This window comes from Gekko japonicus, unplaced genomic scaffold (assembly GCF_001447785.1).
Source record: "Gekko japonicus isolate JY-2015 unplaced genomic scaffold, Gekko_japonicus_V1.1 scaffold1447, whole genome shotgun sequence".
Classification (NCBI taxonomy): domain Eukaryota; kingdom Metazoa; phylum Chordata; class Lepidosauria; order Squamata; family Gekkonidae; genus Gekko; species Gekko japonicus.
In genome coordinates this window covers 453,270-480,914 of record NW_015176015.1, presented here as the reverse complement: position 1 = coordinate 480,914, position 27,645 = coordinate 453,270, and the positions used below count along the sequence as shown (strand labels likewise).

General features: G+C 44.4%; 1 protein-coding gene across 1 annotated transcript in view; it reads left to right on the top strand.

Moving 5' to 3' along the window:
- Window positions 1–13,463: 13,463 nt before the first annotated feature.
- Window positions 13,464–27,645, top strand: part of CAMK2A (calcium/calmodulin-dependent protein kinase II alpha) — a 186,853-nt gene continuing 172,671 nt past the window's right edge. Inside the window, exon 1 of the mRNA XM_015426573.1 lies at window positions 13,464–13,525. Coding sequence (XP_015282059.1) covers window positions 13,464–13,525 — 62 coding nt within the window. The remainder of the gene's footprint in view (window positions 13,526–27,645) is intronic.

Below are 27,645 nucleotides of genomic sequence, written 5' to 3'. Positions count from 1 at the left end.
CAACGTGCCTACAAATACTTTTTTGTTTATCAATGTGCCTACAAATTCTCTCCTTAACAACAGTTTCCACCAACTTACCTGGTATTGATGTCAGACTGACTGGCCTGTAATTTCCTAGATCTCCTCTGGAACCCTTTTTAAAGATGGGAGTGACATTAGCTACCTTCCAGTCCTCAGGAATGGAGGCAGATTTTAATGAAATATTACATATTTTTGTCAGGAGATCCACAAGTTCATATTTGAGTTCTTTCAGAACTCTTGGATGGCCCCGGTCACACGAGTGGATTTGGGCTGGGAGAGGGACGGTTCGGGGGCGGAGCAAATGGGCGTGATCCCACGGCAACATCTGGGAATCGTTGCCTGTCCGTCCCCGATCCGTCCCTCCTGCCCAAAACCCCGCACCAAAAAAGAACCACCTACCTAGGTGGTTCTTTGGAGAAGAGCGCCTCAAGCCCGGCCGTGGGATCGTCGGCACGTCCTTGCGCTGGCTCATCCCCGGCTCCTGGCCAAACTGCGCACGTTTGAGCATGCGCAGTTCGCCAGCCTCCCCCTCCCACCGTCGCTTTCTCCCCAGCATCTGATCGTGCCAGGGAGCAATGGCGCCGCGGCTCAGGGGATCCGTGGGATCCCGCCGTGGCGTCTCTAATTCGGTGTGGCTTTTAAAAGCCGCGCTTTGGGCGCTTTCTTCCCTGCCGTGTGGCAGGGACCGATATATGCCATCCGGGTCTGGTGATTTATCAGTTTTTAAGTTGTCTATCAGTCATAGGAATTCTCTTGCATGCAGACCTGGAATAAGGAGAGCCGATACCTTCTGGTGGGTAATTAAAAGGGTCAGTTTTATGTGTTTTATTTGCTTACATTGATCAAAGGGGATTTGTGGCTCTGAGCTGTGAGCCGTCGGAGATGGCTTCTTGCCCTCTTGCCAAGCCTTCATGATGCTCAAGTGAGGCATGCCACTTCTTGTCCTCTAGCCACAGATTCTAATGGTCGAGGACAAAGACAACCCTCAGGGGCTTCCATGACAGGTCCATGAAGACCCCAACCCTCCAGGCCTGATCTGAGGGTTAACCCTTCACCATCCAAATGTCCCAGGGTGCTCACCTAAGCTATACTGTGTACTATTCAAGGAACTTGACCTGAACTGCTCCAGCTTGTCTGGTTCCTCCTCAAAAGAGTCTGAGGTTGGTTGGGAGTCATGACACAACAGAATACTTGGTTCTTTTATCTTGCTGCAATTAAGCAGGAGTAGGAAGTTGTTGGTCTTTTTACAGTTTGTATTCTGAACTGAAAAGGGCATAAGATTCCCACACACATTCCTGTTAGCTGCACAAATCATAGACCTGGCTTGCAGTGACTCCTGTATCTCTACACCCTCATAAACCTGGTTCACAATGACCATGGCATCCCTAGAGCTTTCCCAAGCAGCTTTCTTATGTGTTTGCATCTTTCATTTTAGAAAAGCGATGCTCCACCACCAAAAAAGAAGTTTAAACAGTGTTTATTCTCTTTTTAGACAGTGAACTAAATGTACTCACACTGTGTCTACTTGCTTGAAAAGTGATGCTTCTGAATGGAAGCTCATTGCCAAAACCAAGATCATGCACTACTCTTTCCAAATAATTCTGTAACAGAATGCATTCTATGTGAATAATTTTTACTGGGTAGCAAGAAGAAGAGTTGGTTTTTATACCCTGGTCTTCACTACTCAAAGGAGTCTCAGAGCAACTCACAATCTCCTTCTCTTCCTCTCCCCACAACAAGCACCCGGTGAGGTAGTTGGGGTTGAGAGCGCTCTGAGAGAACTGTGACTGATACAAGGACATCCCAAGGTCACCCAGCTGTCTTCATGTGGAGGAGGAGTGGGGAATCAAACCCTGTTCTCCGGATTAGAATCTGTCTCTCTTAACCACTACACCAAGCTGGCAACAGAACTAGGTGTGAAGATCAGGGGAATTGAGGGGAATGGGGTGGTGGGACTTTTAGGTTCCCCCCATAATTAAGCACTAGGCCAGAGTAAGCATAGTGCTAAGGAGGGAAACATTGGTTTTCCTGTTAACAGGAACCAGAACAGAATCATCCCTATAGACCCTTCTTATCTTACTGCAGATTTTCAGAGCAGTAAACCTTTAATCTTGACCTCAGATTTTGTGCCTGCCTTACACACCATTATTTTTTCCCCCTGGTGTATTTATTTTGCAGCTACAATTAAAAAAACCAACACTTTTCTAAATTAGGGTGGAACGTCATTTGTGATGTGTGGGGGGTGGTGTCCAAAGGTTTTTTTTAATTTACACAATTGCCTTATCACAGCTGTGCAGTAATGTCCAGCAACCGCCTTCCATTTAAATCCTCGTGGTTCAGGTTTTGTGCATGCATTTTAGAATTAGTTTGTTGAATGAAAGGGAACAGAAAGGAACCCAGGCAAAGAGGGGAAACCAGGTTTTGAAATTGACAAGACTTTTTTTGAAACTGACAAGCCACTGCAAAGCCCCATTTTCCATATTGCCAAGCACTAGGGGATTATATGCTGTATTATCCACCATTGTGAAATATGGGAGGACCACAATCTCATAATATGTGGGAACATGTTTACAGAATGCACAGTAGAACCCACTGACATTGCAAGCTGTGATCATTGGCAACATGTATGTGTGTGTGCATGCACCTATGCAAAGTGGGCTGCAACTCCACCACGTTTGCACAGCGTTGCAATTTGTATGGGGGAGGAGTCCTCTGGCAGAAGCTCTGGAGAGCTTTTTTAGTCTTCTGCCACTAAACTGAAAAAAAAGGAGGGGTATTTTCGCCAATGTCCTAGTGCAGCTGAATAGTAACGCTAATCTCTTGCCCTTTTATTGCAAATTTGCATGTTTTTCTCTTTGTGATTCTCTAATTTGATCTTATACACTGGTTGTTGTCTTGGCAGTTTTTAAAAGCCTGTCCTGTGCTGATTGCACTCTGTCATCCAAATGGATCAGTCCCAAGTGATTCTTAAGTTCGGCGGTTTGCAGAAAGTCTATGTGGCTCAGCTGCCATTTTAATGTTAGGCTTCTGGAGACTGCCAAAATGGTCCCCACAAAAATCTTTGCTCACTAAAGCATTAAAAGGGAAAAATGTTTTCAAAGCCCAGTGTCTCACTATCTTTACATCTATGTCAATTTCATTCCATGCTGATGAACTCCCCCTTTTATGTTGTTTGCATGCAGCACTGAAATCCTTTTTTTCTTTTTGCACTGGGGTGCTGCCATTTGCCTCCTGTCTGATCCTCCTTTCAAGTCAATACCAGCAGGTAAGTAAAGCTCGCACAACTCCTTTTAAACTTCCTCCCATCATTTTATATATTTTTCAAATGCAGTGATCCAAGACTAGCGATAGTCTCATATTGCTATATTCATGCTACTTGTAAATTAAAAAAAAAATTAAAAAGGGGGGAAATGGAGCTTGTACACCGATGAAGGGGGTAGGATGGTGGAAGGTGCAGAGTGGGTGAAATGACCTCGATGTGAGTGGGGGACTGACCTTGGAGGGGCAGCAAAAGGGCAGTGGAGGGAATCCAAGGGAGTATGTACACTTTTGAATTACCTTTGGCTTAGAAGCAAAACAAGGGAAAAATCGGCACAAAAGCACTCTCAGAAAACTAAGGGAAACAGTGCTGAAGGGAGGAAAATCAATGAAGAACAATGAAGAAAACCCGAGGGACATGCACAGTGAAAGTGAGAGAAAGCACTCATGCAAAAAAGGCCAAAGCTGGACTTGATGATCCACAGTTGCAGCCCAGTCCAGTTCTGTAAATTTTATTTTCATAATTGCTTTCATCACCACAGAAGACAGGCTTTCTGCCATTTGCTGACAAATTGTTCTCCATGCTGTCTTCAACACCATTTAAACAAACATTGTTTATTAGTCACTGCTAAGTTAACAATGTCAGGAATGCAGAGAAATGAAATGTGTTCCCATCTTTACGTATGAGCAGCCTGGCCTTCCTCTCCCCCATGTCAAAGGAACAACCTCTCTCCAGATCTTAGCTCTCCTTTTTGCAGATAATTTATTCTTCACTTCCTCCTCCCATACCAGAGGAAAGGAGCCTGATTCTTTTAGGGAACATGTCAAGAACACTGTAATTTTATGCTTCTCTCGTCTGACTGAATCTGCTGGTGGATAGAGATGAAGTGTATTGTGTGGAGGAATAAAAGGAAAGTGTTTTTATGAAGGTGGTAATACTGCAATTAAATAAAAAGCCATTAGAGCTTGCCTGACCCTCCCCCATCCAATCAGCCCCCCTGTGTCCTCCTCCATCCACCTCCACTTTGCTCTTCTTCATTCACTCAAGCTCCTTCTGTTGCAATGTTGAAAAAGCAACTACAGTCTCCTTAGCTTTTCAGCTTTTTTCTCCTTTGCTCTCCTGTATTTTACAGAATGAGATGCAACTAAAACCTCTAAAAGGAAGTTCCAAAACAAATCTACACCAGCCATAGCTTTGCTTCCATCTTAGATTTACTGAGCATTGTGGTGGCTCTCAACCATCAGGGCTGGCTCTCCCATTAGGTCAACAAGGCTACCGCCTAGGGCGGAAAGCCCAGAGGGGTGCAGAACTGCCTATGGGCCCACCCCTCCTGCCCTGCTCAACTCGCCACCAGGAGATGCGTCCTGGCGACCGCAGGGTCCTGGGTGCCCCTGTTGATTTGCAGGTCCTGGGTGCCTTTGCTGCCCAGCCCACCCTGCCCTGTGGGATGAGGCACCCCCAGCATGCCAACACAACACCCCCTCCCTGCAGGTGGCTGTGTGGAAAGCTGGTGAGGGCTGGCAGGGAGCATTGCCCTGGGTGGGTCCTGGGCTTGGCTCTGGCTCCCCTTCTCTTCCCAGAAGTTGGCTCGCACAGCGGCTGCCCCTGGAGGCATTTGGCTCCAGCATGTGCCGCGCAGAAAGGAAGCTGCAAACAAAGGTGACTGTGGGAGGGATGGAGGCGGTGGCGGCACCCTCTGGCTTGCTCGCCCACTTCATAGAGGAGCAGCCGCAACAGTGGCAGGAGTGGCAGGGCTGGGCGCGGCGTTCCCAAGAGCTTGCGTGGGCAGGATTAAACCAGGAGCCAGAGTGAGCCGCAAACGGGGCTCATGCCAGCCAGACTTGGAGACCGGGGGGTGCGGCTGGATCCTCCGCCTGGACCCAGGGCCGGCTCTCCCATTAGGTCAACTAGACTACCACCTAGGGCGGAGAGCCCAGAGGGGCACAGAACTGCCTATGGGCCTGCCCCTCCCACCCTGCTCAACTCGCCACCAGGCGGCTCAGGGGTTGGCGAGTTAAGTATCCAGGGTGAGAAGGCAAAGCTGGGAGAGGGATTCTCCCCCCCCCAAAATCCTTGAAGGACCAGCAGTAGAGCCTCTACATTTATTTATTTATTTTTTAAAAAACGGGCTTCTGCTTCAGTAATGAAAATGATGCCCTCCCCCTTTTACAGGGGTTAAGATAAACAGTGCAGTCAAGTTGCAAATGTGTTTTTCATTCTTCCTAAAATGCATTTATGTTTGAAAATTGGTGGGTGCACGGGGGGTGGGCACAAGGTAGCCTCGCCTAGTGTGCAAAAAACCCCTGTCAACCATGTGCCCAAAATACAGGCACTAAATCTGTTTACTAATGGAATATGACCGGTTGGATTGCTTAATGGTGAAAAATGTTACATGACAGTAACTAGGAAACATTGCAAGGGTGAATTTTGGATGGTCACATGCAAGTTGCTAGAATCTGTTTGAACTGAGGGCCCTTGCCCACACCAGCATAAAGGCAAATATGAACAAGCCCATTTTCCTTCCAAATTCTTCCATTAAACCTCAGTGCTTGTTTTTCATATTCATTTCAAGAATCTGTGAACCCTCCTGAATAAATAAAATTCTATACCAATAAAAAGTTGAATTCAACCACTTGTTTATTTTTATCCCACTTTTCAGTCAAAGTAAATGCCTGAAAGAGCTCACAGAACTAAAAACCAGAAGAAATTGCAATTAAAATTGCATGTATGCATTCTGTGGGGAAGGGAATCTCAGATGGAACTGAATCCAGGCACAATGGAAGAGCACAGATCTACCTCCTGCCTTTCCTGTGATAGCCCTATTGATGGAAGCTGAAGGAGAGGGGCTCATCTTATATTGTCTATAGGCAATGCATTCATCTACATTTTTAATTTACATTTTATTAACATTAGTACACAACAATTATGTGTATGTGTTTTGTCATCTTCATTCCTTAACCTTCCCTTCCTCTTTTCAAAACTTCTGTACAAGATTCCTCTGAAATACCCTCTTTTATACCTCTGCACAATGAAGTGATGGAATAAGTAAGAAATCCTGAATTAGAAAAGAAGGAACAGGGGCAGAGAAGGGGGAACATGTAACCCCCTTGAAACCAGGTGATCTTCAGTTAAACTACCTTAAAGAATTGAGAATCTTGCTACTTGTTTGACCTCCATTAAGAAAAACTGCATGTATTTAATTTGCATACTTCTTCCAAAATGGTGAAGGCATTGGAGTACCTTTCCTATAAGGAAAGGCAAAAGAGTTTGGGGATTTTCAATTCCGAAAAGAGGTTACAGAGACGTGAAAGAGGTTTATACAGTGATAGATGGTATGGAGAAAGCAGGCAGAGAATTCTCCCCACCTCATAACATTAGAACTCAGGGTCATTCAATGATATTTATTGGCAACAGATTAAAAATATACACAAAGTAGTAAATCATACAGCATGTAGTAATTAACGAATTCACTGCCACAGGATGAGGTGATTGCTGCTATCTTGCTTGGCTTTAAAGGGGATTAGAAAAAAATCAGGAACAATAAGTCAGTGGCTATTAGGAATGATAGTTAAACGGAACCTCCAGACTCAGAGAAATAGCACCTGTAAATAGCGGAGGGCAAACACCAGTGAAAGGCTGCTTCTTTCATGTCCTGGTTGTAGAGTTCCTGAGTGGCTATACTTTGCCAGAAATAGGATGAAGCTCTGACCCAGCAGGCTCTTTTGTCTGCATGTTTAATATTCTTTCTTCTGCTGCTAGTCATCTGGGAAAGGGACAAGAGCTATCGAGGGCAGTGTAGCCCTTGATGAAAATTCTACTGCATACTGCTGACCAGAGATTTCCCAGCACACTGCCCAGAAGCCATCAAGCTTATTTTCAAAGCCACAAGGGCTAGATGCTTGCTTTAAAAACTTAACGCTCCAGATATCAAGGTGCCCTGACCCTGGATCACCCAGGCAAGCCTGATTGTCAGATCTTGGAAGCTAAGCAGGGCTGACCTGGCAAGTACTTGAATGGTTGATCTCCAAGGAATACCAGGGCCGGGACACAGAGGCAGGCAATAGCAAGCCACCTCTCTGAAACATCCAAGCCCCACTAGGGGTCTCCAGTAGTTAACCATGACTTCCAGGAATGCACACACATGCACGCGCACACACACACACACAAATAGTCACCCCCCCCAAAAAAAGGAAAAAGATTTACTTTCACATGAAGCTACCTGTGTCAAAACACAATTACTCTCCTGGGGGTTTCATCCTCCTTCCACCCTGGAAACATGCATGGTAAGTTAGACATCTATTAGTCTTCTTTAATGGGACAAGACTGGAGGAGGGTAAACTTTATCCCAGATACTACAGGACAGTCAGTCTGACTTCTGTCCCAGGGAAGATCCTGGAGCAAATCTTAAAGGGGTCAATCTGTGAGCATCTGAAGGACAGCTTGGTGATCTGAGTTAGTCAGCATGGATCTGTCCCCAACAGGTCCTGCCAGACCAACCTTGTTTCCTTCTTTGATCAAGGGACGAGCTTACTGAATTGTGGGAATGCTATCAATTTTGTTTACCTGGATTTCAGTAAAGCTTTTGACAGGGTTCCCCATGATGTTCTGATGGGTAAACAGTACACAACACTCCTCCCCCCTAGGTAAAATATTCAGCCATCCAGGCCGGATGGTTTTGCTGCGACTGTAGTCTTCCCCTTTGGCTTGATTTGACCGCAGTCGCTGTAGTCTTCCCCTCTTCCACAGGTAATTCAATAATAAGATCACCACTTCCTTGCAATGAAGGAGGGTGATCCTTATCAGCAGGATCATGATGGCCTCCTCCACTTAATCCTGAACTTCTATTTGGTGGGTTGATTTCCTTAGAAGGTTCCACTGGAGAATCAGAAGTGTCCATGTGAGCATGCTTTTGATCCATGTGTCATCTTTATAACAGTCCATCTGCAGTCTGCACTCTATATGAGACAGGCCCTGTGACCAGTGTTCCCTCTAAGCTGAGTTAGTGTGAGCTAGCTCACAGTTTTTTAGCCTCCAGCTCACACATTTTTTCTCTTAGCTCAGGAAGGATGGCTCCAGAGCAAACTAATTTAGGCAGTAGCCAAATCACTCGCTCACAGCTTTAATGCCGGTAGCTCACAAAGTAGAATTTCTGCTCACCAGACTCCACAGCTTAGAGGGGACTCAGCCTGTGACTTCCACTATTTTAGATGGAATCCACTGTGGACTGTTTCCATAGTTCCGAGCCCATACTGGTTCCTGAGGAGAGAAGGTATGCAGATTCCTAGATGACAAAGCAGAATACAGCTCCTGTTCTGTTGTTAGACTGCAAGTTACTCACAATATTAGGGTGGACATGATCTAGGCATGTCCTAAGACAATGTCTTATAAGTAACTCAGCTGGGCTGGACCCAGTTGAGGGGCAGGGTGTAACATGTTGTGCCAACAGGAATCTTGCCAGTCTGGTTGCCCAGTTCCCAGAAATTATGCTTTCCAGTGCATCTTTTGTAGTCTGTACCATTCCCTCTGCTTTCCCATTTGCCTGAGGTCTGTGTGGTGCCACTGTGATAGTCCTAATGATATTTTTTATTAGCAAAGTATTGGAAAATTGCAGAGGTGAATGCAGCACCATTGTCTGAAACAATTGTGTCTGGCACTCCATGAATTGCAAAAAGTTGACGGAGAACTGTGATGGCAGCATTCCAGGTTACAGCTGGGATGATGGCTACTTCAAGATATTTTGAAAATGAATCCACAATAATTAGGAAGAATTTGCTCTGGAAGGGGCCAGAAAAGTCTATGTAGAGGTGAGACCAAGGCCTCTTTGTCACTTCCCAAAGAAAAACTGGAGTGTTTGGTGGATTGCGGTGGGTAGTTTGACATATGTTGCATTCACTCACAACCCTTTCAATCTCAGCGTCTAGCCAGGCCACCACACGTAACTTCTGGCCTGTGCCTTCATTTGCACCATACCTGGGTGTGCTGCATATAGAGTTCATAGTATGACTCAACACCCTACTTCTGGAATTACCACCCTGTTTTCCCATAGTAGACAATCCTTATGAGCTGATAATTCATACTGATGGGATGAAAATGGCCTGAATACTTCAGCCAGTTTTTCTGTGAGCCAACCCCTCCATACCCAGTTGAGAACACATGCCAAGATGGGATTGTTTGTTGTCATTCAGGCAATCTGTGCAACCTGAAGAGGGGGTTCTGGCACGGATTCCAATATAAGGACTTCTTTGGTGGAGGAATGGCACAGTCAGGTATCTGCAGAGGTAGACAGCTTAAGGCATCTGCATCTGCAATTTCTTTCCCTGGCCTATAAGTGAGGTTATAATCATAAGCATTCGGTACAATACTCCAATGTTGCATACAGGCAGATAAAATGGGAGGCGTTGGTTTCTCTTTGGTGAAGATTCTGCGAACAGGCTTGTGGTCTGTTTGGATTTCAAAAGGATGACCATATACATATTTATGACATTTTTTAACTCCTGCCACAATAGCCAATGCCTCTTTATCAATCTGAACATAGTTGCTTTCAGTTGGGGTCATTGTCCTAGAATAAAAAGCAATTGGTGCTCCTGTACCATCTGGTAGTATGTGACTGAGGACAGCCCCAACTCCAAATGGTGAGGCATCACATGTAATGGACAGAGGTCTTCGTTCATTATAGTGAGCGAGTACAGAGTCAGAGGTCAACAACTTTATTATGGCCAGAAAAGCTTCTTCATGTTTCTGAGTCCACTTCCATTGAGCACCTTTACCTAGCAGGCAATGAAGGGGTTCCTGTATAGTGGCTTTGTTTTTTAACAAAATATAACAAAAATTTAAGACTCCCAGAAATGCCTGAAGCTCTTCCTTGCATTTTGGTCTAGGGGCATGGTCTAGGGGCCTTTACCTTATCCTGTGTAGGGTGGATACTAGCTGCCTCAATCTGGTATCCCAGGAATGTGATGCTTCGATACTAGCTGCATCAATCTGGTATCCCAGAAATGTGATGCTGGGAACTCCCAGCTGGGATTTCTCTTTTTTAACTGTGATGCCTGAAAGATCAAACTTCTGCAGAACCTTTTGAGTCAATTCATGAGTTGGTCTTTAGAGGAGGCCATAATTGATACATCATCTAAGTAAGGCACAATCCCAGGAATACTGCTAATAAAGTTTCCATGAAGCATTGAAAGATTCCTGGTACTACTGAGATTCCAAATTGAAGGTGTTTCACATTAAAAGCTCTGTGCGTAATAATGGTTCAATTACTTGCAGCCTTGTCATCCACTGTCAGTAGCTGATAGGCTTGAGAAAGGTCCTGTTTAGCAAAAAACCTTTCTTCCTGCTAGGACAAACAACAAATAGTTTATGGCGGGCACAGGATATGGGTTGTGCTTGAGTACCTTATTTACAGTACATTTGTAATTCCCACAAATATGTATGTTGCCATTTGGTTTCAAGACAGGAACAATAGGGGTGGCCTGGGTTGTGTGAGTTGCTGGCTCTATCATTCCTTGTGCAATGAGTTGATCAAGTTCTTCATTGAACTTTTGTCTCAGGGTGAAAGGAACATTCCGGGCCTTCAAGCAAATAGGTATTATGCTAGGGTCCGTTTGAAAAGTCACTGGTGGACTTTTGTATGCTCCCTAATGCCTCAGTGAATACATGTGGGAACTCAGATGCCAGTTCTTCAAGTATTTATTGCTGGACAGACACTATGTACCCCTTGAATACTGATTCTCAAGGGTGTGAACCAGCTTCTTCCCAGCAGGCTTTTATGAATCCCTCTTGTAACTAGCAGTAATGTCTGTCTGAAATAATGCACAGCATTTATTTAGATCTGAAAGAAATTTTTGTGAATGAGCAAGGATATTAGTGGTTCTTTGTACCATTAGAAGTGGATTAGAGATAGGGTTGCCAGGTCCTCAGTGGGGGACTTTGGGGGGCATTACTGGAGGGGGTGGGGAGTCCCCAACGTGATGACATCACACAGAAGTGACGCCATCATGTTGGGAAGCAGCAACCCCCACCTCTCCCCAGCAGCATTTAAAGGGTCTCTTTAAACACTGCTGGGGAGAGGTGGGGGAGGGGAGGCCACATGCGCCTGCATTCCAAAACCCAAATTCGGAGCTTAGAGTGCAGGCGCGTGGCCCCTGCTTCTCCCCAGCAGCATTTAAAGACATCCTTTAAATGCTGCTGGGAAGAGGTGGGGGGAAGACCATGCGTGCCTGCATTCCAAGCCCTGAATTCGGGGCTTAGAGTGCAGGCGCGCAGCCCCCCCTCTCCCCAGCAGTGTTTAAAGCATGTCTTCAAATGCTGTTGGGAAGAGGGGGAGGCCAGGTGGTCGCTCTTGGGGGAGGGGCTTCCCCCCACTCACCAGCTGGCTTGCAGCAGGAAGGAGCCCCCAAATCAGCCCCCCATGGAACCAGGGGGTTTGGTAACCCTAATTAGAGACGCCAGGTTGCCTGCTTTGGCGCACAACCTCCCTGTCTTATCTTTGGTCCTCCACCGCTGCTCAGTAATGTGGCAGAGGAAGGGAGGGGCAAATGGTGTCCCATGACAGCATGATGTCACTTCTGGCTATGTAACTGTGTTGCAGGACTTTCTAAGATTCTCTTGGGAAACTGTGGTTTTCAACCATAGAGTTTCAGGGAAATCCTAAAATGACCTGCAACACAGTGATGTCACTTCCAGGTATGCAGCTGGAAGAGACATTGCAGGATTTCAGGATGCCATTTGCACAAGTCTCTGTCCTCCCCAAGTCTCCTGGGGGTTCTCAGCCAAGGGCTGGAAACCCAAAATAGATGTCACTGAGTATGATCAAAAGTCATCTATTCTGAAGCCTACCAATAAGAGATGTTTTTTGGGGAAAATGGATACTTTCATTTCAGAATTCAATCAAAAATGAGACATCCACTGATAGAGATGAGTACCTGAAGGAAAAGAAGCAGATCTATAACAGTTACACTTTCGCTACAGCTCAATGGATGTGCTGAGAAAGATCTGCAATGCACATGTGTATATGAAAGTGCTAGGAAAAGATCTTGTCACACCCTGACTGCTTGGGAGGAAAGGTTTCAGGGTTACTGGCAAAGGGTTACTGGCTTTGGAAGTGTTGCATGCTTTCAAGGATCCTTAACTCATCCCACACTCCACAATCACTCCCACACAGGGATTAATGTCTGCTAGGCAACCTGTCCCTCAATCTGAACACTTTCCCTTAGCAGCAGCTGCCTATAACTAAAAACTACATTATCCAGTTCCTTTCTCTTATGAAATTAATGTGTTTTAAAATTTAAAAAAAATACTCCAGTAACAAAAACAGAAAGTGCATGAAATCTGGGACAGAAACCCCACTGGGAATAAAGCTCAGTTGCTGATTTCCAGAAGGTTTTGTAGCCTACGAATTACTTTTTGCTGCTCCCCCTACAGGAATGGAAGAAATTCTGAATGCTTCCTACTTTGTCCAAAGAACAGTGTGTAGCCCTTTACAGGTGTCCAGTTTGGATGCTTTTAAGAGAGGCTGAAAAGAGATGAAAGAAGTAGTCCCTCACCCCCTATATTGCCCCAAAGTAGCTTTGGCTGAATAAATGTCATGTTTCTTTAAACCTTGGAACTATGCAGTTGCCCAGACAACACAGCAATACCTGTCTTTCCGTAGAATAAGATGCAGTTGCCAGGGCAACGGCATCCTGTCTTTCCAGAGACCATCCTGTAATGTGGAAACGGCTGTTTCCATAGTAACCTTTTTGCCCCAGTTAATTCTCAGTGGCAGGGCTTAACTCGCTTTAATATTTGTATTTCATATTTTAAAATAAATCCTCCTTCTTCAAGCCATCTTCAGTTTCAAGCTCAGGATGCACTTTCCACAGTCACAGAGTCAGGGCGTTAGAGAGCTGCAAAGTGGCAGGCAAAGCAGGTGTTTGGGAAGCAGTTACCCGGGCAACAGAAACAGGGCGTTCCAGAGGTGGTTGCTATGGGGAACTGGATGCTGACGAAGGCTTGTGAGGCTGAGAAGACAAATTGCCCTCATCATTATCTCCAGGCTTGTCAATCATACATATTCGCCTATTTACCTCTGAGAGGGAGAGCGCACTAGGAGTGAAGAGAAAAACCAGAAAGTGTGTGCTCCAGAGAGGAGAGGTGTTCGTGTAGAACTTCAAGCCAGGGGAGGCAGTCACCACCATCCAGGATGGCAACCATCACCTGCAACCGGTTCACAGAAGAATATCAGCTCTTTGAAGAGCTGGGAAAGTAAGTCTGAGACATCTGGGGATAAAATCATTGTGTTGAATGAGAATTCTGGACTGAAGAATATGTGGGGGTGGGGGGGAGAAGAAGGAGACAGTGAGCAGAATGGGAACAGCTGGCATCCCAGGGGGAAGAAAAGGCAATGAAGTGAACAGTAAAACAGACTCACAGAGGAGCAGGGAATTGCAGGCTCTAAAGAGAGCAGAAGGGGGATGCTCAGGAGGAAGAACAAGTCCTGGGAGCTGGCACACAATCTCAGCTTGCTGCTTAAAATTAGGATTCTATTTCCCTCCAGTTTTGTAAGGCAAAAGGATCAGCATGTGAAGGGTTAAAATCCCTTGATGGCATGGTTCACTCCATGGGGGGGGGGGAGTGGGTGTTGTCTGTGGTGGTGAAAAGACCTGCTAAAGAGGTCCAGGGCACTATGATCCTACTTAAAGATTACTCCAAGATCCACATTTCTCTGGAGAACTGTAATGTGCTTCATTTGCCTACCAAGGAGCAACTTCCTGGGGAAGTCACCGTCTAACCAAAGTAACAGACACTGGAGGTTTAAGGGTCCTAGACAGCACCTGTCCCGTTGCCCATATTCACCAAACTGATGCGCGGAAGCATTTATGGGAATACAGTGGGAACAGTGTGAGGAGCTGTCAGCTGGATTTTGTGAGATTGTAATGAACAGATGGGGACTGTGTTTAGTTTTGCATATTGGACTACCTCTTTGCATGCACACCTAGGTTTGCATCCCTCTTTTACTGTTGACTTGCATGTTTGTTTAAGTATATTTCTGTGTGTGTGTGAGAGAGAGAGAGAGAGTGTGTGGAGGCACATGTGTAAGTTTAGGTGTTTGTTTCACTCTGTTTACTGCACTGGAGGGTTTATTTTCCTCACTCCCATTGAAATATGTGGCAATTTACTTTAAATGATCAGACCCTCTTATATGTGTCTTTTGATATCCTTCCATTTGTAATGTATAAGCAGTCTTGCTGCTAATGCATCTTTGTGTGTATCTGTTTTACTTATCAGACACATTTATATTGTATATGTATTCTTGGCAGGATATCTCCATTTAAATGTAACAAAGTACATGTATGGATTTGGGGTATGTGTTTTGTTGGAATTATGTACAAATGTTCTGCATATGTTTGCCATGTTCTCCAAGTGTCTTGATATGCACATTCCCCCTCCCTCTTTGAACCCCTCATTTTCTGGGTGTGCAACATACTGTGAATATGTGCCTCTGATTTAAACATGGAGGCATGTCTGTAGGTGTGAATGTTTCTACAAGTAAATGAGCTGGTACTTCATACATATATGTTTTTGTGTGTAAGTCACTGGAGATAATTTTTGGATGTATTTCAGTATAAAAGTATGCAAAACTGCAAAAAATATTTAGGGCAAGGAAGAATCTAGGAGGAAAAAAATCAGACTTCTCTATTTGAGGTGGCTGGCACTTGTCCAAAGCAGAGAATAACAGGGATAAATCCTGTCGGAGTCAACTCTACATAAGATGGTTGAATTAAACTGGTTTATATAAGCTGCGTCCCTCTGACTTGTGTACATCCACATACTTACAGAGAACATATTGATTCACCAGACACTGTATTTATTTTTTGGGGAAAAATAGAATGATTCAATCATGCAAGGGTGGAGGAAGGATGAGTCAGTGGTCAGATCTCTACAAGAAGTGGATATGCAGCTTTCATCTTAGGAGTTAAACACAGTACTTTAACTTATGCCCACAAAAGAGTCTAACCAATCTCTTCCAGAGGTGACTAAATCTCCTCCCCACCCAAACCCTCATGCAGGTACCATTTTGAGCAGTGACTAGGGCTGTGGTATTCACAAGACCTACAGGCTTGGATGGAAGAATTCTAATGAGCTGCATTGAGATGATACATAGATTAGAAAGATGACTGTAAAGAGGAGAGTCTACCAACTGTACAGGTTAGGTAACACTGGCCTAAATGCCAGTTTTCTTGAATGGCCTCACTGTGTGGTCACCAACATTTATGACTGAGCTTTTCAGTTTCTTGGATCCTTGCTCCTGCTGTGTTACTTGCCTCTTCAGCCCACTCAGGAATTCTTGTGTACGGAAGAGTGTGGAGAAGCCTCTATTTTTCTTCTTTTTTAATCTATCTCAGAGAGAGGTGTGAAGCCAAACTAGGATTGTTGTCATAAAGAAGCCCATGGATGGCTGCATGTGCAAGAGAAAAATGATTAGTGTTGCGTGGGAAAAAAGGATATGTATTGCATGGGATGTGATTGTATCTTTGCAGAGCAGACGCACAGTGTCTGCTACCCAGACTTGACTTTGGGCACTGACACACATTGTTATAATGTTGTCTTGATAACACAAAATATATTATCCAGCACGGTTCCAAAATGGCCACTTCTTCAGACAGAGTAAAACAAATGGAACTTGCCAACCTGTGCAAAGTATCACAGGGTATCTGTTTCTTAAGATATTTTAAGGAATTCTCATATGGAAGACACTGTTGGAGATTGTCTCTATAGGACATTAAGAAGTCTGTTTAATGCGCCCTTCTTCAAATACAAGCTGAATCAAAGAATTTAGACATTTTACCTTCAGAGCGTATTCACCTATTTTGGTAAAGCATATGCTAGTCATGAAACTGACCTGTTGACAAAGAATCCATTGATATAGAAGGAATTTTCTGAACAGTCGCTCTGTCTCTGTCTCTGTCTCTGTCTCTCTCTCGTTATTAAACATCATTTGGATACAACCATTCTTATTAATATACATTATATTTTTGCAGAATTGCTTAGGGTCATTTAATAAGGGCCACATAATCTCATTTCAGTCAATACGGTGATAATGGGCATATAAATCTCACAAGAATAAAGATGGCCACATTCTTCCCCTAATCAAGTCAACAGACTTGAATTAAGTCATTCTTGCTACAGCATTCTTCATATACATATGTTTGGAACACATCAGATTGATAAATCAAACCTTGAACATTGTTTAACTGAAGGAAAATCATTTTAGACCCACTCAACACAATATTTTTCTAGGGGAGGGGGAAATTGTTCACATTTTATTTATTAATTGTTATGTTTTATACCAAAGAGTTTTCTGCCTGGCTTTCCCACACATTTATGGAAGACACTGCTTTCAGAATTATTTTCGAGAGAGGGTATCTAAAGCATTGGCAATCCAGATTTCCTCAGCTACAGCTTTAAGAACTGGAGATTTTCTTATATATTCAGAATAATACAATAACCCTGTATCAGATTTGCAGTGCTTTGTAAAATAGTGTATGAGTGTGTGCACACGCACACACCCGTGTGTATATATAGTTGGTTAGGTAAACATAATGTTTACATTGTTCTGTCATGTGTTGTTCTAATATACGGCTTTAAAATGACAGGAAGGTATACCTGGGTTAACTGCTTGGGAAACTGTTCTCACATTAGATTAATTAAGCAATGAGACACATAGCCTTGGACATCCGGAATCTATTTGTTTAGAGATTTACAAGGAAAGATGGGAGACTATGCATGGGACATCCATAATTAAAGCACTGCTTTCTTAACAGTTTCCAGAAAGAGGGGTCTTGCACGAATGAGGCATGCTGAATCAGTGTGCTTGACATCCTCAGTCCAAAATGGGTTTATTTCATCCCCCCGTTGATCATTGCCAGTCCAAACAGACTTGCACAGTCAGCATAGCTACCACAACATCTGTGGCAAATAAATAGTACCAGTAGCCCTCCAATCTTGTGCTAAATGGTATCCTCTCCTACAGGGAATCAGTTAAAAATAATAATGAACAATGATGTTTATATTTACTCATGTCTGGATGTCAGAGGCAAGAATGACAGGATGACTTTATACGCCTAAAGGCACTTTTATACGCCTAAAGGCACTTTTTATACTTTGCTTTTATCTTTATGACACAGCCCCAAAGTTTTTAAAAATCCAAGATGAGCATATCTTGTAATTGTTTGAAAAAATTCATAGGGGTTTCTCTCTCTCCTTCTCTCTCTCTTGATTACAAATTATGTTTCATTTCTTGACTTTTGATGACTACTTGATAGAATTTAAATTTTCCTTTCACAATTCTTTTTTATTTTAGTAACTGGATTTAGGTAAGCTACAATAGCTATTCATAGCTAAACTGTTAGAAATCCTAATATCATGTATTAAACAGCCTCTGTTTTAAAGGATAGAAGGAAGAAGACCATGACTAGTTCTAGCCAGAAAGACATTGCGTAAACTATTATACAACAGCTTGGTGCTTAACAGCAGGATTTTTATAATTAGTGGCTAGGAGGTTCCTTTGGAGGAATAACTCTTGCTCTCTCATTACACTGGGTATCTGGCTTTTTTTTTTTTTTTTTGACTAGCTATAGCATTTGGATATGTACCTTACCACATAGCTACCCTCTACCCAGGGCAAAATTATGAGAATTAGTTTTTGTCCCCTGGGTGGTGGTAATGAGGATTAAAAAGCAGAGGTGAAGAGCTGGCACCACAACAAATGCATCTGTCTCCAATGTGTCCTTTTGTTGGCACTGCTGAATGGTTCGGTTCAGAATATGCCTGTTTTCTTCCAGCATGAGAAGGCAATATTCCCAGAATTCAGTTCATCTTTTTGCATTTCTTGAGTCTGGCGGTGTGGCTGAAATCCCAGCAGCCTCTCTTCAAAGGTGAAGAGGGAAAGCTAGTATCTCCTCCTCAAGGGCCTGCTGTTAAGACTGTGAATCAAAGAACAGAGAGGAGCTGATACTTTGAAGAAAGCAGACATTTTTCTTTCTTTACAATTGTCATAAAAGCATAGTCTGTCCCAAGGGGAGAGGGGACGAGAGGGGATCACTAAGGGACATGAAGTAAAACGAAGAGGGCAGGTGGGGGGGGGCGTTCCTCGGAGAAAACGAAGGAACCAGAGGAAAACAAAGAAAAGCAATAGACGGTCTCTTTCTGAGTTCCTTGAAACTACCCCCATGGTAGGTGAAAGAAGGGGCTGAGTGAAATTATCATGCAGCACCATATAATCAGTCACCTCCCTCCCAGAGCTGCAGAAGAAGAGGAATTTACTTAAAAAGGAAGAGTAAAAATCACAACCCACACTTTGCTTTCCAGAAAGGAGATAAACCTTGAAACTGATTTGAAAGAGGAGGTGTGGAATGGAGGCAGGCAGCTGCACAGGCTGGTGCTGGCAAGGGAAGTGTGAACAGGGGAGAAAAAACAAACTGTCCTTGAGCCACAGGCTCTGCTCGCGGTTGGAATATGGGCTTGAAAGCTCTCAGAGCTGAAAATTAAGGTAGAGTCTGCTGTCTTCTCACTGCTAGAGTGGAGGTCTGATACTTCCACTTTTTCATGTGGCTCTTGCTAAGATGCAGGCCGCTTGTTGTTCTTTGTTTTCCCCCCCCACAAAAGAAAGGTTGCAGTACCAAGACTGCATGCTCATTCTGCCCTTTGTTGTAGGTCTCCAATATCCTTTGTGGTACTGTAGCAGAGGAGACATGACACACATAATGGCATTCTGAGCAGCAGAGGCCTTGCAAGTATATCTCTCCCCTGCACCACTTCAGAAATTAGAAGCTGCTGGTCATGCCATGTGCATGGCCAGTGCTGATCCCTGGCTGTTCCTGCTAGGGTTGCCAAGTCTGGGTTGGAAAATACCTGGAGACTTTGGGGGTGGAGCCAGGAGAGGGCGTGGTTTGGGGAGGGGGAGGGTCCTCAGCATAGTACAAGGCCACAGAGTCCACCCTTCATAGCAGCCATTTTCTCCAGGGGAGCTGATCTCTTGCGGCTGGGGATCAGTTTTAAAAGCGGGAGATCCCCAGGCCCCACCTGGAGGCTGGCAGCCCTAGTTCCTGCTATGTGAGATAGACTGCTGTGGACAGAAGAAGGAAGTCTAGTGCAAAACTAGTACCTGCTACATCCTGTAATAAAGGGCACTTCCAAACATCTGAGCAACCCCCCCCCCCCAATTGACTCACACTTAGGAGATCAGGGGGGTACGTCAAATGTAGCCATCAACAAAGACTGTTTCTTCTTGAAGGAAAGTGTTATTTTTCTCCCTCATCTTCCTCTTGAAAGTATTGATTCCTCAAAGGGTAAGCATAATGTATTTCAAGCACTCGTTTCCTCAGGGTAAAGGGTTTGTACTGCTGACTGAATCCCCACCCCCCCCGGCATGGGTATAATACTAATTGAATATAGTTTCCTTGTGAATGTTGCACAATTACAGAAAGTCTGTTGAAGGGTAATGTCATATCAATGCATCTCATGACTGCATTAAAACTAACGGTTGCCACTGTTATTTCACAGCATCATAGGGTTGCCAATTCCTAGTTGGGGGCAGGGGATCTAGGGTTGCCAAGTCGTACCTTTGTAATAGCGGGGGGAGTCCCAGACATACCCAGGAGCCTCCCAGCAAGCGCACTTTGTGCGTGCCGCTATCACATCACCTGGAAGTGACGCAATCGCGTCATGCACATTGGGGTGGGGGCACAATCATCTGAGGGAAAACCATAGAGTTTTCCCTCGGATGATAGCCCCCCCCGCAACGTGCCCGACGCAATTGCATCACCTCCGGGTGATATGTTCATGCCGGGCATGTCACGCACTTTGGGGGTGGGGTCCCCCCTGGTGGCCCAATCCCTGGGGGGGGGACTTGGCAACCCTAAGGGGATCCCATGGTTTGGGGCCCCTACTCCTGCTTCAGGGCTGACCGAAAGTGGGGGGATGGCCACTGCACACTCCATTATACCCTATGGATACCCGTCACCATAGGGTATAATGGATAAAGTCTGAGTAACTGGGGCTCTGGGGGGAGCTGTTTTTTGAGGTAGAGGCACCAAATGGCAGGTCTAAGGGGGAAAGCATGGCAACTCCAGAGTTCCCCATCCCTATTTCTTCTCAGAAAATATGATGAATAAAATAGTCTGCAGGGTAGCATTTATTGATGTTATGGGGTGGGACAAACTGATTGTAAGTATTCCTCACTCCTGAGAGTGTGATTTCTGTTTAGCCACACAAGTTCTGTGGTTTTATTTTTTTGGGGGAAAAGGGCTATGTGTGATGACGGGATGTGGAGTAGTACAGTATAGCCTGATCTCATCAGATCTCAGAAGCTAAGCAGGTTCAGTACATGGATGGGAGACCAATAAGGAAGACTTTGCAGAGGAAGGAAATGACAAACCACCTCTGCTCAATCACTTGCCTTAAATAACCTTTTTTACCATAAGTTTACTGTGATTTGACGGCACTTTATACACACATGTGATGACATCTTGTCTCCAGACCTAGAAAGCACCCTACAAACTTATTTTCTTTTCTTTTTTAACTTATTTTTATTATCCAGGCATTTGCAACCACTTAGTCTTCTAGTCCTCAATGACGGTAATGCATGAATTCTGGGTGCTAACTCCCGTTAACTTGTTCTCTTATGAGGGGATTATAGGCTTGAAGAGACCACAATAGGGGTGTTGAAAACAACTACGGAACATATTTCTTTCATTGTTATGTGTGGCTTGGTTATTTCTTTGTTTTCCTTTTCACCAGCCCATTATGATCTCATCAGGGCTGATCAAAGGCCGCTCTCTTCCTCTGTGTACTCCTTTCAGTGTGGAAACTCTGTATCATGCATAGTCCCATCTTTTTCACAGAGTGTTTCTTATTTTATACACTGTGGCCACTGGGTCTATGATTTAAATCAAATGGGTTCAGGGAGGGAGAGGCTTCTAGGGTTGCCAACCCCCCCTGGTTTGGCAGGGGTCCCCCGCTTTTTGGGGGGTTCTACCTGCCACCAGCCTACTGGTCAATGGAGGAAGCCCCGCCCCCAAGCCCCAACACCCACAGCCACCCCTCTCCCTTCTTCCTGCACTTAAAGGGGCTCCCTTTAAGTGCAGGGAGCTGGTGTTTCCCGTGCATCTGATCTTCAAGTGGAGATCGGGCGTGCAAAGGAGAGGGGGCAGGGCATCCCCAACATGATGATGTCACATCAGGGACATCTCCCCCCCCCCGCCCAATGGGCATGTGGGGAAACACCAGCTCCCTGCCCTTAAAGGGACCCCTTTAAGTGCAGGGAGCTGGCGCTTCCCACGTGCCTGATCTTCAAGCAGAGACTGGGTGTGCGAAGCCTTCCAACTCCCTGCACTTAAAGGGGCCCCTTTAAGTGCAGGGAGCTGGTGTTTCCCCACGTGCCCATCGGGCGGGTGGGTGGGCAGCAGTGTTCCCTCTAAGCTGAGTTAGTATGAGCTAGCTCACAGTTTTTTAGCCTCCGGCTCACCCATTTTCGTCTCTGCTCAGGAAGGACGGCTCCAGAGCAAACTAATTTATGCAGCAGCCAAACTGCTTGCTCACAACTTTAATGCCAGAAGCTCACAAAGTGGAATTTTTGCTCACAAGACTCCACAGCTTAGAGGGAACATTGGAGGGCAGATGCCCCCAATGTGACATCATCATGTTGGGATGCCCCGCCCCCTCCGGGAACGCCCCCCAAAGTCCCCCGCTGGGGGCTAAAATGGACTTGGTAACCCTAGAGACTTCCCTTCCCCAAACTCCACCCTCTCCAGGCTTTAACCCCAAATCCCCAGGAATTTCCCTACCTAGAGCTGGCTGTGATTCACAGCTATAACCACTGCATTGAATAAATTAAATTGTATAAATGAATTGTATAAATTATAATCCTTAAAAAGGATAATGAAACTACATATTATTACATCAGATTCAACCCTGAAGTAGTGGTTACTTGTAACAGGGAAATGACATCAAGAGTGAGACATACTGGCAAATTCGGCTATCACTCACTGTTTAAATAGGAAACTGTTGGGTAAATTTGTCAGCATTTCCGATATCTTTTAAAGTGGATTAGATTTATAAAGGAGGGAGAATACAAGTAAGATTCTAACCTATTGCAGCATTTCTATGAATTGTGCTTTGAAACATGATGCAGCATTTGTAGAAATTTTGCAGCATACGCAAGAAGTCATTACTCAAAAACTTTCACTTTAAGAATACAAGAAAAGTCTTGCTAAATCAGATCATCTAGTTTATCCTGCTATTTCCAACAGTAGCAAGTCAAATACCACACTTTTTATGTGAGAGAATGCTGGCTGAATTGGACATTTTGTTTTTAGAATGAATGCTATTCAAAAAACGTTAAGACACTTGAAGTTCTGAGGTATAGGGTCACTGTACTTCCTTACTGAGGGATAACTCACATGACCACTTTTCACATGATCATCACAGCAACAATGTATAATCCAGAAAAGATGGTCACTCTCACCACATCTTGGGAATTGCTAGTTTTCTATTATTTTTTCCAGAGATGTTAAATTGTAACATGATCACCTGATGAAGCATTCACAAGTCTGCTTCATCATACTGAAATTATGGGGGAAATCTTTTTAAAGGTGCTTCCATAAATAATCTCCAAAAAGATAGTCTATCAATGCTTAGCTGTGTGATACTGATGTCACAGATTCATTCATACAAAATAATACTGAGGGAGGAAAGTGGGGGGGTGGTGGAATGGGTGCAAAGCAATTTTATGAATAAGTCTCTCTGTGCCCTTCTATGGATTGTCTTTGTACTACACATATGGTCACTGAAAAGACTGGGTAGAGAGATACATTTGAGAGGCAGGGGCATGGGCACGTTGGAGCACACTTGTTCTAAAACTGCTTGCATGTCTGAATGCCAGCAGGGGTGCTTCACCCACACAGCCACCCACATGTAAACTGAAACAAATACACAGTGAATAGAAGCTATAATACACAGCGCTCCATGCAATATGCTCTTGCACACATATCCTTCTGGTTACTTCCTGAACACATGCACCCTGAATCTTTTAGAGAAAAGAAGGAGACTCTTCTTTCCATCGTCACTTAGACACAAGCTTTGTAACATCTTCTCCGTACAGGATCCAATATTGTTTCCATCAGCAAATCCACCCAGTGTGGTTGACAGGTGTCATTGTCTGCACCAGATGAGGATGAACTAATACTTTAATCACAGCTCTCAGATTTTAATACAGCTTTGTTCCGACAGTGTGGCCCTTTGAATGTGACCCTAGCTGCATGTGACCCTAGCTGCATGGGAACCATTTCTAGAAGTGGCTGTTATGTGATTAGGGTAATGCGTGAAGGACCTTGGGGCTTGTATTTTAAGGAATGTCAGTTTAACTAAAGCTAAGCCCTGTGCCTGAACGGAGATATTTGAAATTGGTACATGCTGTGAAAAAACATAGAAGAGATACTCTGTAGACTCCATTCTATACCACAGGCAGATTCTAAGAACAGTTCTTCCTGTCACTTAAACAAACCTTCTGTGTCTATCATACATAAATATTACAAATTTCCCCTGCATTGAAACAGACCCTGTGGAATTCCCATAAGCTCGCTGACACAATGAGAGCTGGTCCAAGACCATCCAGTGGTCTGAAATAGCCAAGCCAGTCCTTTGTAATACCAGAGGTTGAATCACATGGTATTTCATTGATGCCCCAGGACCACAAACAACTAAACTGAATATTATTCACAATGTATTCAACACCTACACTAATTCATGTTTTGTGACTATGTGCTGGGATATATGTGGCAGGAAATGACTAGACAGGTGGAAGATCAGAGAGCCAATAGTCAGTGCAAAATAAATAATTGTTTTCTCTGGCTGCAATCACACACTAGGTAATCCACTTTCAGTGCACTTTCCAACTGGATTTTACTGTGTGAACTGGCACAATCCAATTTGAAAGTACATTGAAAGTGGATTATTTAGTGTGTGTGATCGTAGCCTCTGTTATCTTTCTTTCATTACTCTTGACTGCTTGTTTTAAAGAGATCAGGATTGCATCACTTGGTGTTTATATAAAGTTTTTTTGTCAAGTGAAGAATGAATAAGCAGCCTACCATCACAGAAAAAGTACATAAGCCACTGGTTTCCCTGATACTCACCCAAACATACACCACACTAAAAACACATACATTCATTGCATGCATACACCTGGACATTATTATTTGCATTTTGTTCTACCTTTTCCAAAGGAGATCTAGTTCTACCTGTCCCTATTTTATTTATTTATTTTATCTGTTTTATTTGTATCCCGCCCTCCCCTCTCTTCCAAAAACCTTGTCAGGGTAGGTTAGGCTGACAGAGAGATTTATAGTTGAATGGGGATTGGAACCTTGGTTCTCCCTGATCTTAGTCTGACAGTAACCATCACACAACACTGCTTTGCATGCTTAAGTTGCTACGTCCATACTCTGTCAGAACAGCTGCTCTTTATCTGCCATTTTGTTCTCAAGCTGGATTTGAATGAGGAAGAACTTTTAATATGAAAATTTCCCCCCATGTAAGAAATCAATAAATAAACTGGATAATGCCTAGGTATGTGAGACAGAACAGAGGGGTGGGGAGAGTTCCCTCTTCAGTCACGTCTCAAAGATAATTGTGTGTATATATGAAAATTAAATACAGCTTGCATTCTGAAAGCGTAGATATTATCCCGTATTTCACTGTGGTCTGTAGAGGAGCCAATGCCCAGTGAAAAGGCAGGGTAATAAGGACTACTTGCAGCCCTGGCCATGAATGGCACAACCTGGCAAGGTAGGCAGGTGACAGTGAGAAGCACGCAGTGCTACCCTGCTATCAGGATTTGTCAGCAAGTTGTGGATGTCCGTGCAATGTTAAGGCAATTCAACAAGTCTGGATTTCGAGTGTTCCAGAAAGATGAAATATTCCTTCAGGGAAGCATGTGATTAGGCCCTGCCTTTTGAGGAAAGGTTCAGTTAGGGGGTCCACACACACTGCTTCTGAGTACTGTGTGTATTTTTGCTGCCTCTAAAACTCACGTATGGCAAAGGTAAGTTGTCTGGAATTAAAGGCGTTTCCAGGGATTAGTCACTGGTGTCTGAGGATGTGGGGAAGGAGATATTACCAGGAACAGAGACACACTTCCGGTGATGTCAGGGGGTGTCCTTCTGACACACTTCCGGTGATGTCAGGGGGCGTGGCATATGCAAATAAGTTATGCTAATGAGTTATGCTAATGAGCTCCGGCAGCTCTTTTTCTACAACAAGACCCCTGGATTAGAGGAAGTGTGGTTCTCTGGGGTTCATGTGAGGAAGCTGCCGTGGCTGCTTCTTAAGGTAGTCCAGAGTGAGAGGAGGTTTTTCCAGTTCTCATGGTCTTTTATGCCCCAGGATTCTTATCTTGATGGAGAAGAGTCTGAGTCCTAGGCCATGACAGATACATTTCTGGTGCCATTATAAAACCCCTACTTCTTAAATTAGAGATTGCTTCAAGTGTTTGAAAGAGAAGTTGCCACAACCTAAAAAGCTGTCAAAAATGTGGCTTGGTTGCTGTTTGCTTGATTACTGGATACTGGATACAGGTATGAGTTAGGCTTCTAGTTCAATGTTATGAACAGCTTCCTGAACGCAAGCCTCATTGAACAGACCTGAGTAGAAGTCTAAGTAGACCATCCTAGAATTTTTCTCTTCATATAGCAAGTTTTCAGGGAGAGCAATATGGTTTTTAGATTTTTTTCTGGTAATCAAGGGTCCCGGTCACACGAGCGGGATGATCCGCTGCCGAAGGGAGGCAAATTAGAGCCGGAGCAAAAAGGACCGCAGGAGCGCGATCTGACGTGCCCCCACGGCTCCATGCTCTGTGCTCTGGCAGCTGACCACACATTGTGCAGCAAACCGGCAGTAGCGCGGTTGTGCGCATGTGTGGGATGGGGAACGGCACTGGCTGCGACAAGCTACCAGCGCTTCCCCGACCAGATGCCTGGAGTTGCCATGCATCATCCGGAAGGTAGTGCTCAAAAGGTAGTACCTTTTAGATACGCGTTTTTGGGCCGAAGGGCCGGATCGAGGACGGGTTCGTGACGCTTCCCAGATGTTGCAGTATGATCATGCCCACTTGATGCGCCCCCGATCCATCCCTCTTGTGGGGCAAATCCTCCCGTGTGACCGGGGCCAAGGTATGTTTATGTATGTTGGTACCAAATTCCATTTTTCTCTCAATTTTTGAACTATGTTTGTTCCCCCCATACTCACAAACAAGGCCTAAGTATCTCTCACTGTTCTTCCATACACTGGAATCCTAAATGGGCGTAGAAGGGTATCTTCTAAATGGGCGTAGAAGGGTATAACAGCTTAGAATTATACTGAGAGTAACTTTAACAGTAACAGGTGCTTTAAAGCAGAGCATTCGTTATTCTGACTATCTAGGATTGCTTTGGCTAGGCTTCAGCAGTACGTGGATAGAGAACTGCTAGAACTGCCAGAAGTACAAGCTGGGTTTCGAAGAGGTAGAGGAACGAGAGATCAAATTGCCAACATTCGCTGGATTATGGAGAAAGCAAGGGAGTACCAGAAAAAACATCTACTTCTGCTTTATGGACTATGCTAAAGCCTTTGATTGTGTGGATCACAACAAACTGTGTCAAGCCCTTACAGAGATGGGAGTACTAGACCACCTCACACATCTCCTGAGAAACCTGTACAAGAGTCAAGAAGTGACAGAACCGGATATGGAACAACTGATTGGTTTAGCATACAAAAAGGAGTACAACAAGGATGTATATTGTTACCCTGCTTATTTAATTTGTATGCAGAATACATCATGTGAAATGCCGGCCTGGATGAATCACAAGCCAGAATTCAGACTGCTGGGAAAAACATCAACAACCTCAGATATGCAGACAATACCATTGTAATGGAAGAAAGTGAAGAGGACCTAAAAAGCCTCTTGTTCAGGATGAAAGAGGGGAGCGCAAAAGTTGGCTTGAAATTCAACATTAAAAAAACTAAGATCATGGCATCCGGCCCCATCGCTCCTTGGCAAATAGAAGGGGAAGTCATGGAAGCAGTGACAGACTTAATGTTCCTGGGATCCATGATCACTGCAGATGGTGACTGCAGCCATGAAATTAAAAGACGCCTGCTCCTTGGGAGGAAAGCGATGGCAAACCTAGACAGTATAATAAAAAGTAGAGACATCACCCTGCCAGCAAAAGTCTGTATGGTCGAAGCAATGGTATTCCCAGTAGTAATGTATGGCTGCGAGAGTTGGACCATAAAGAAGGCTGAGCGCTGAAGAACAGATGCTTTCGAATTACAGTGCTGGAGAAGAC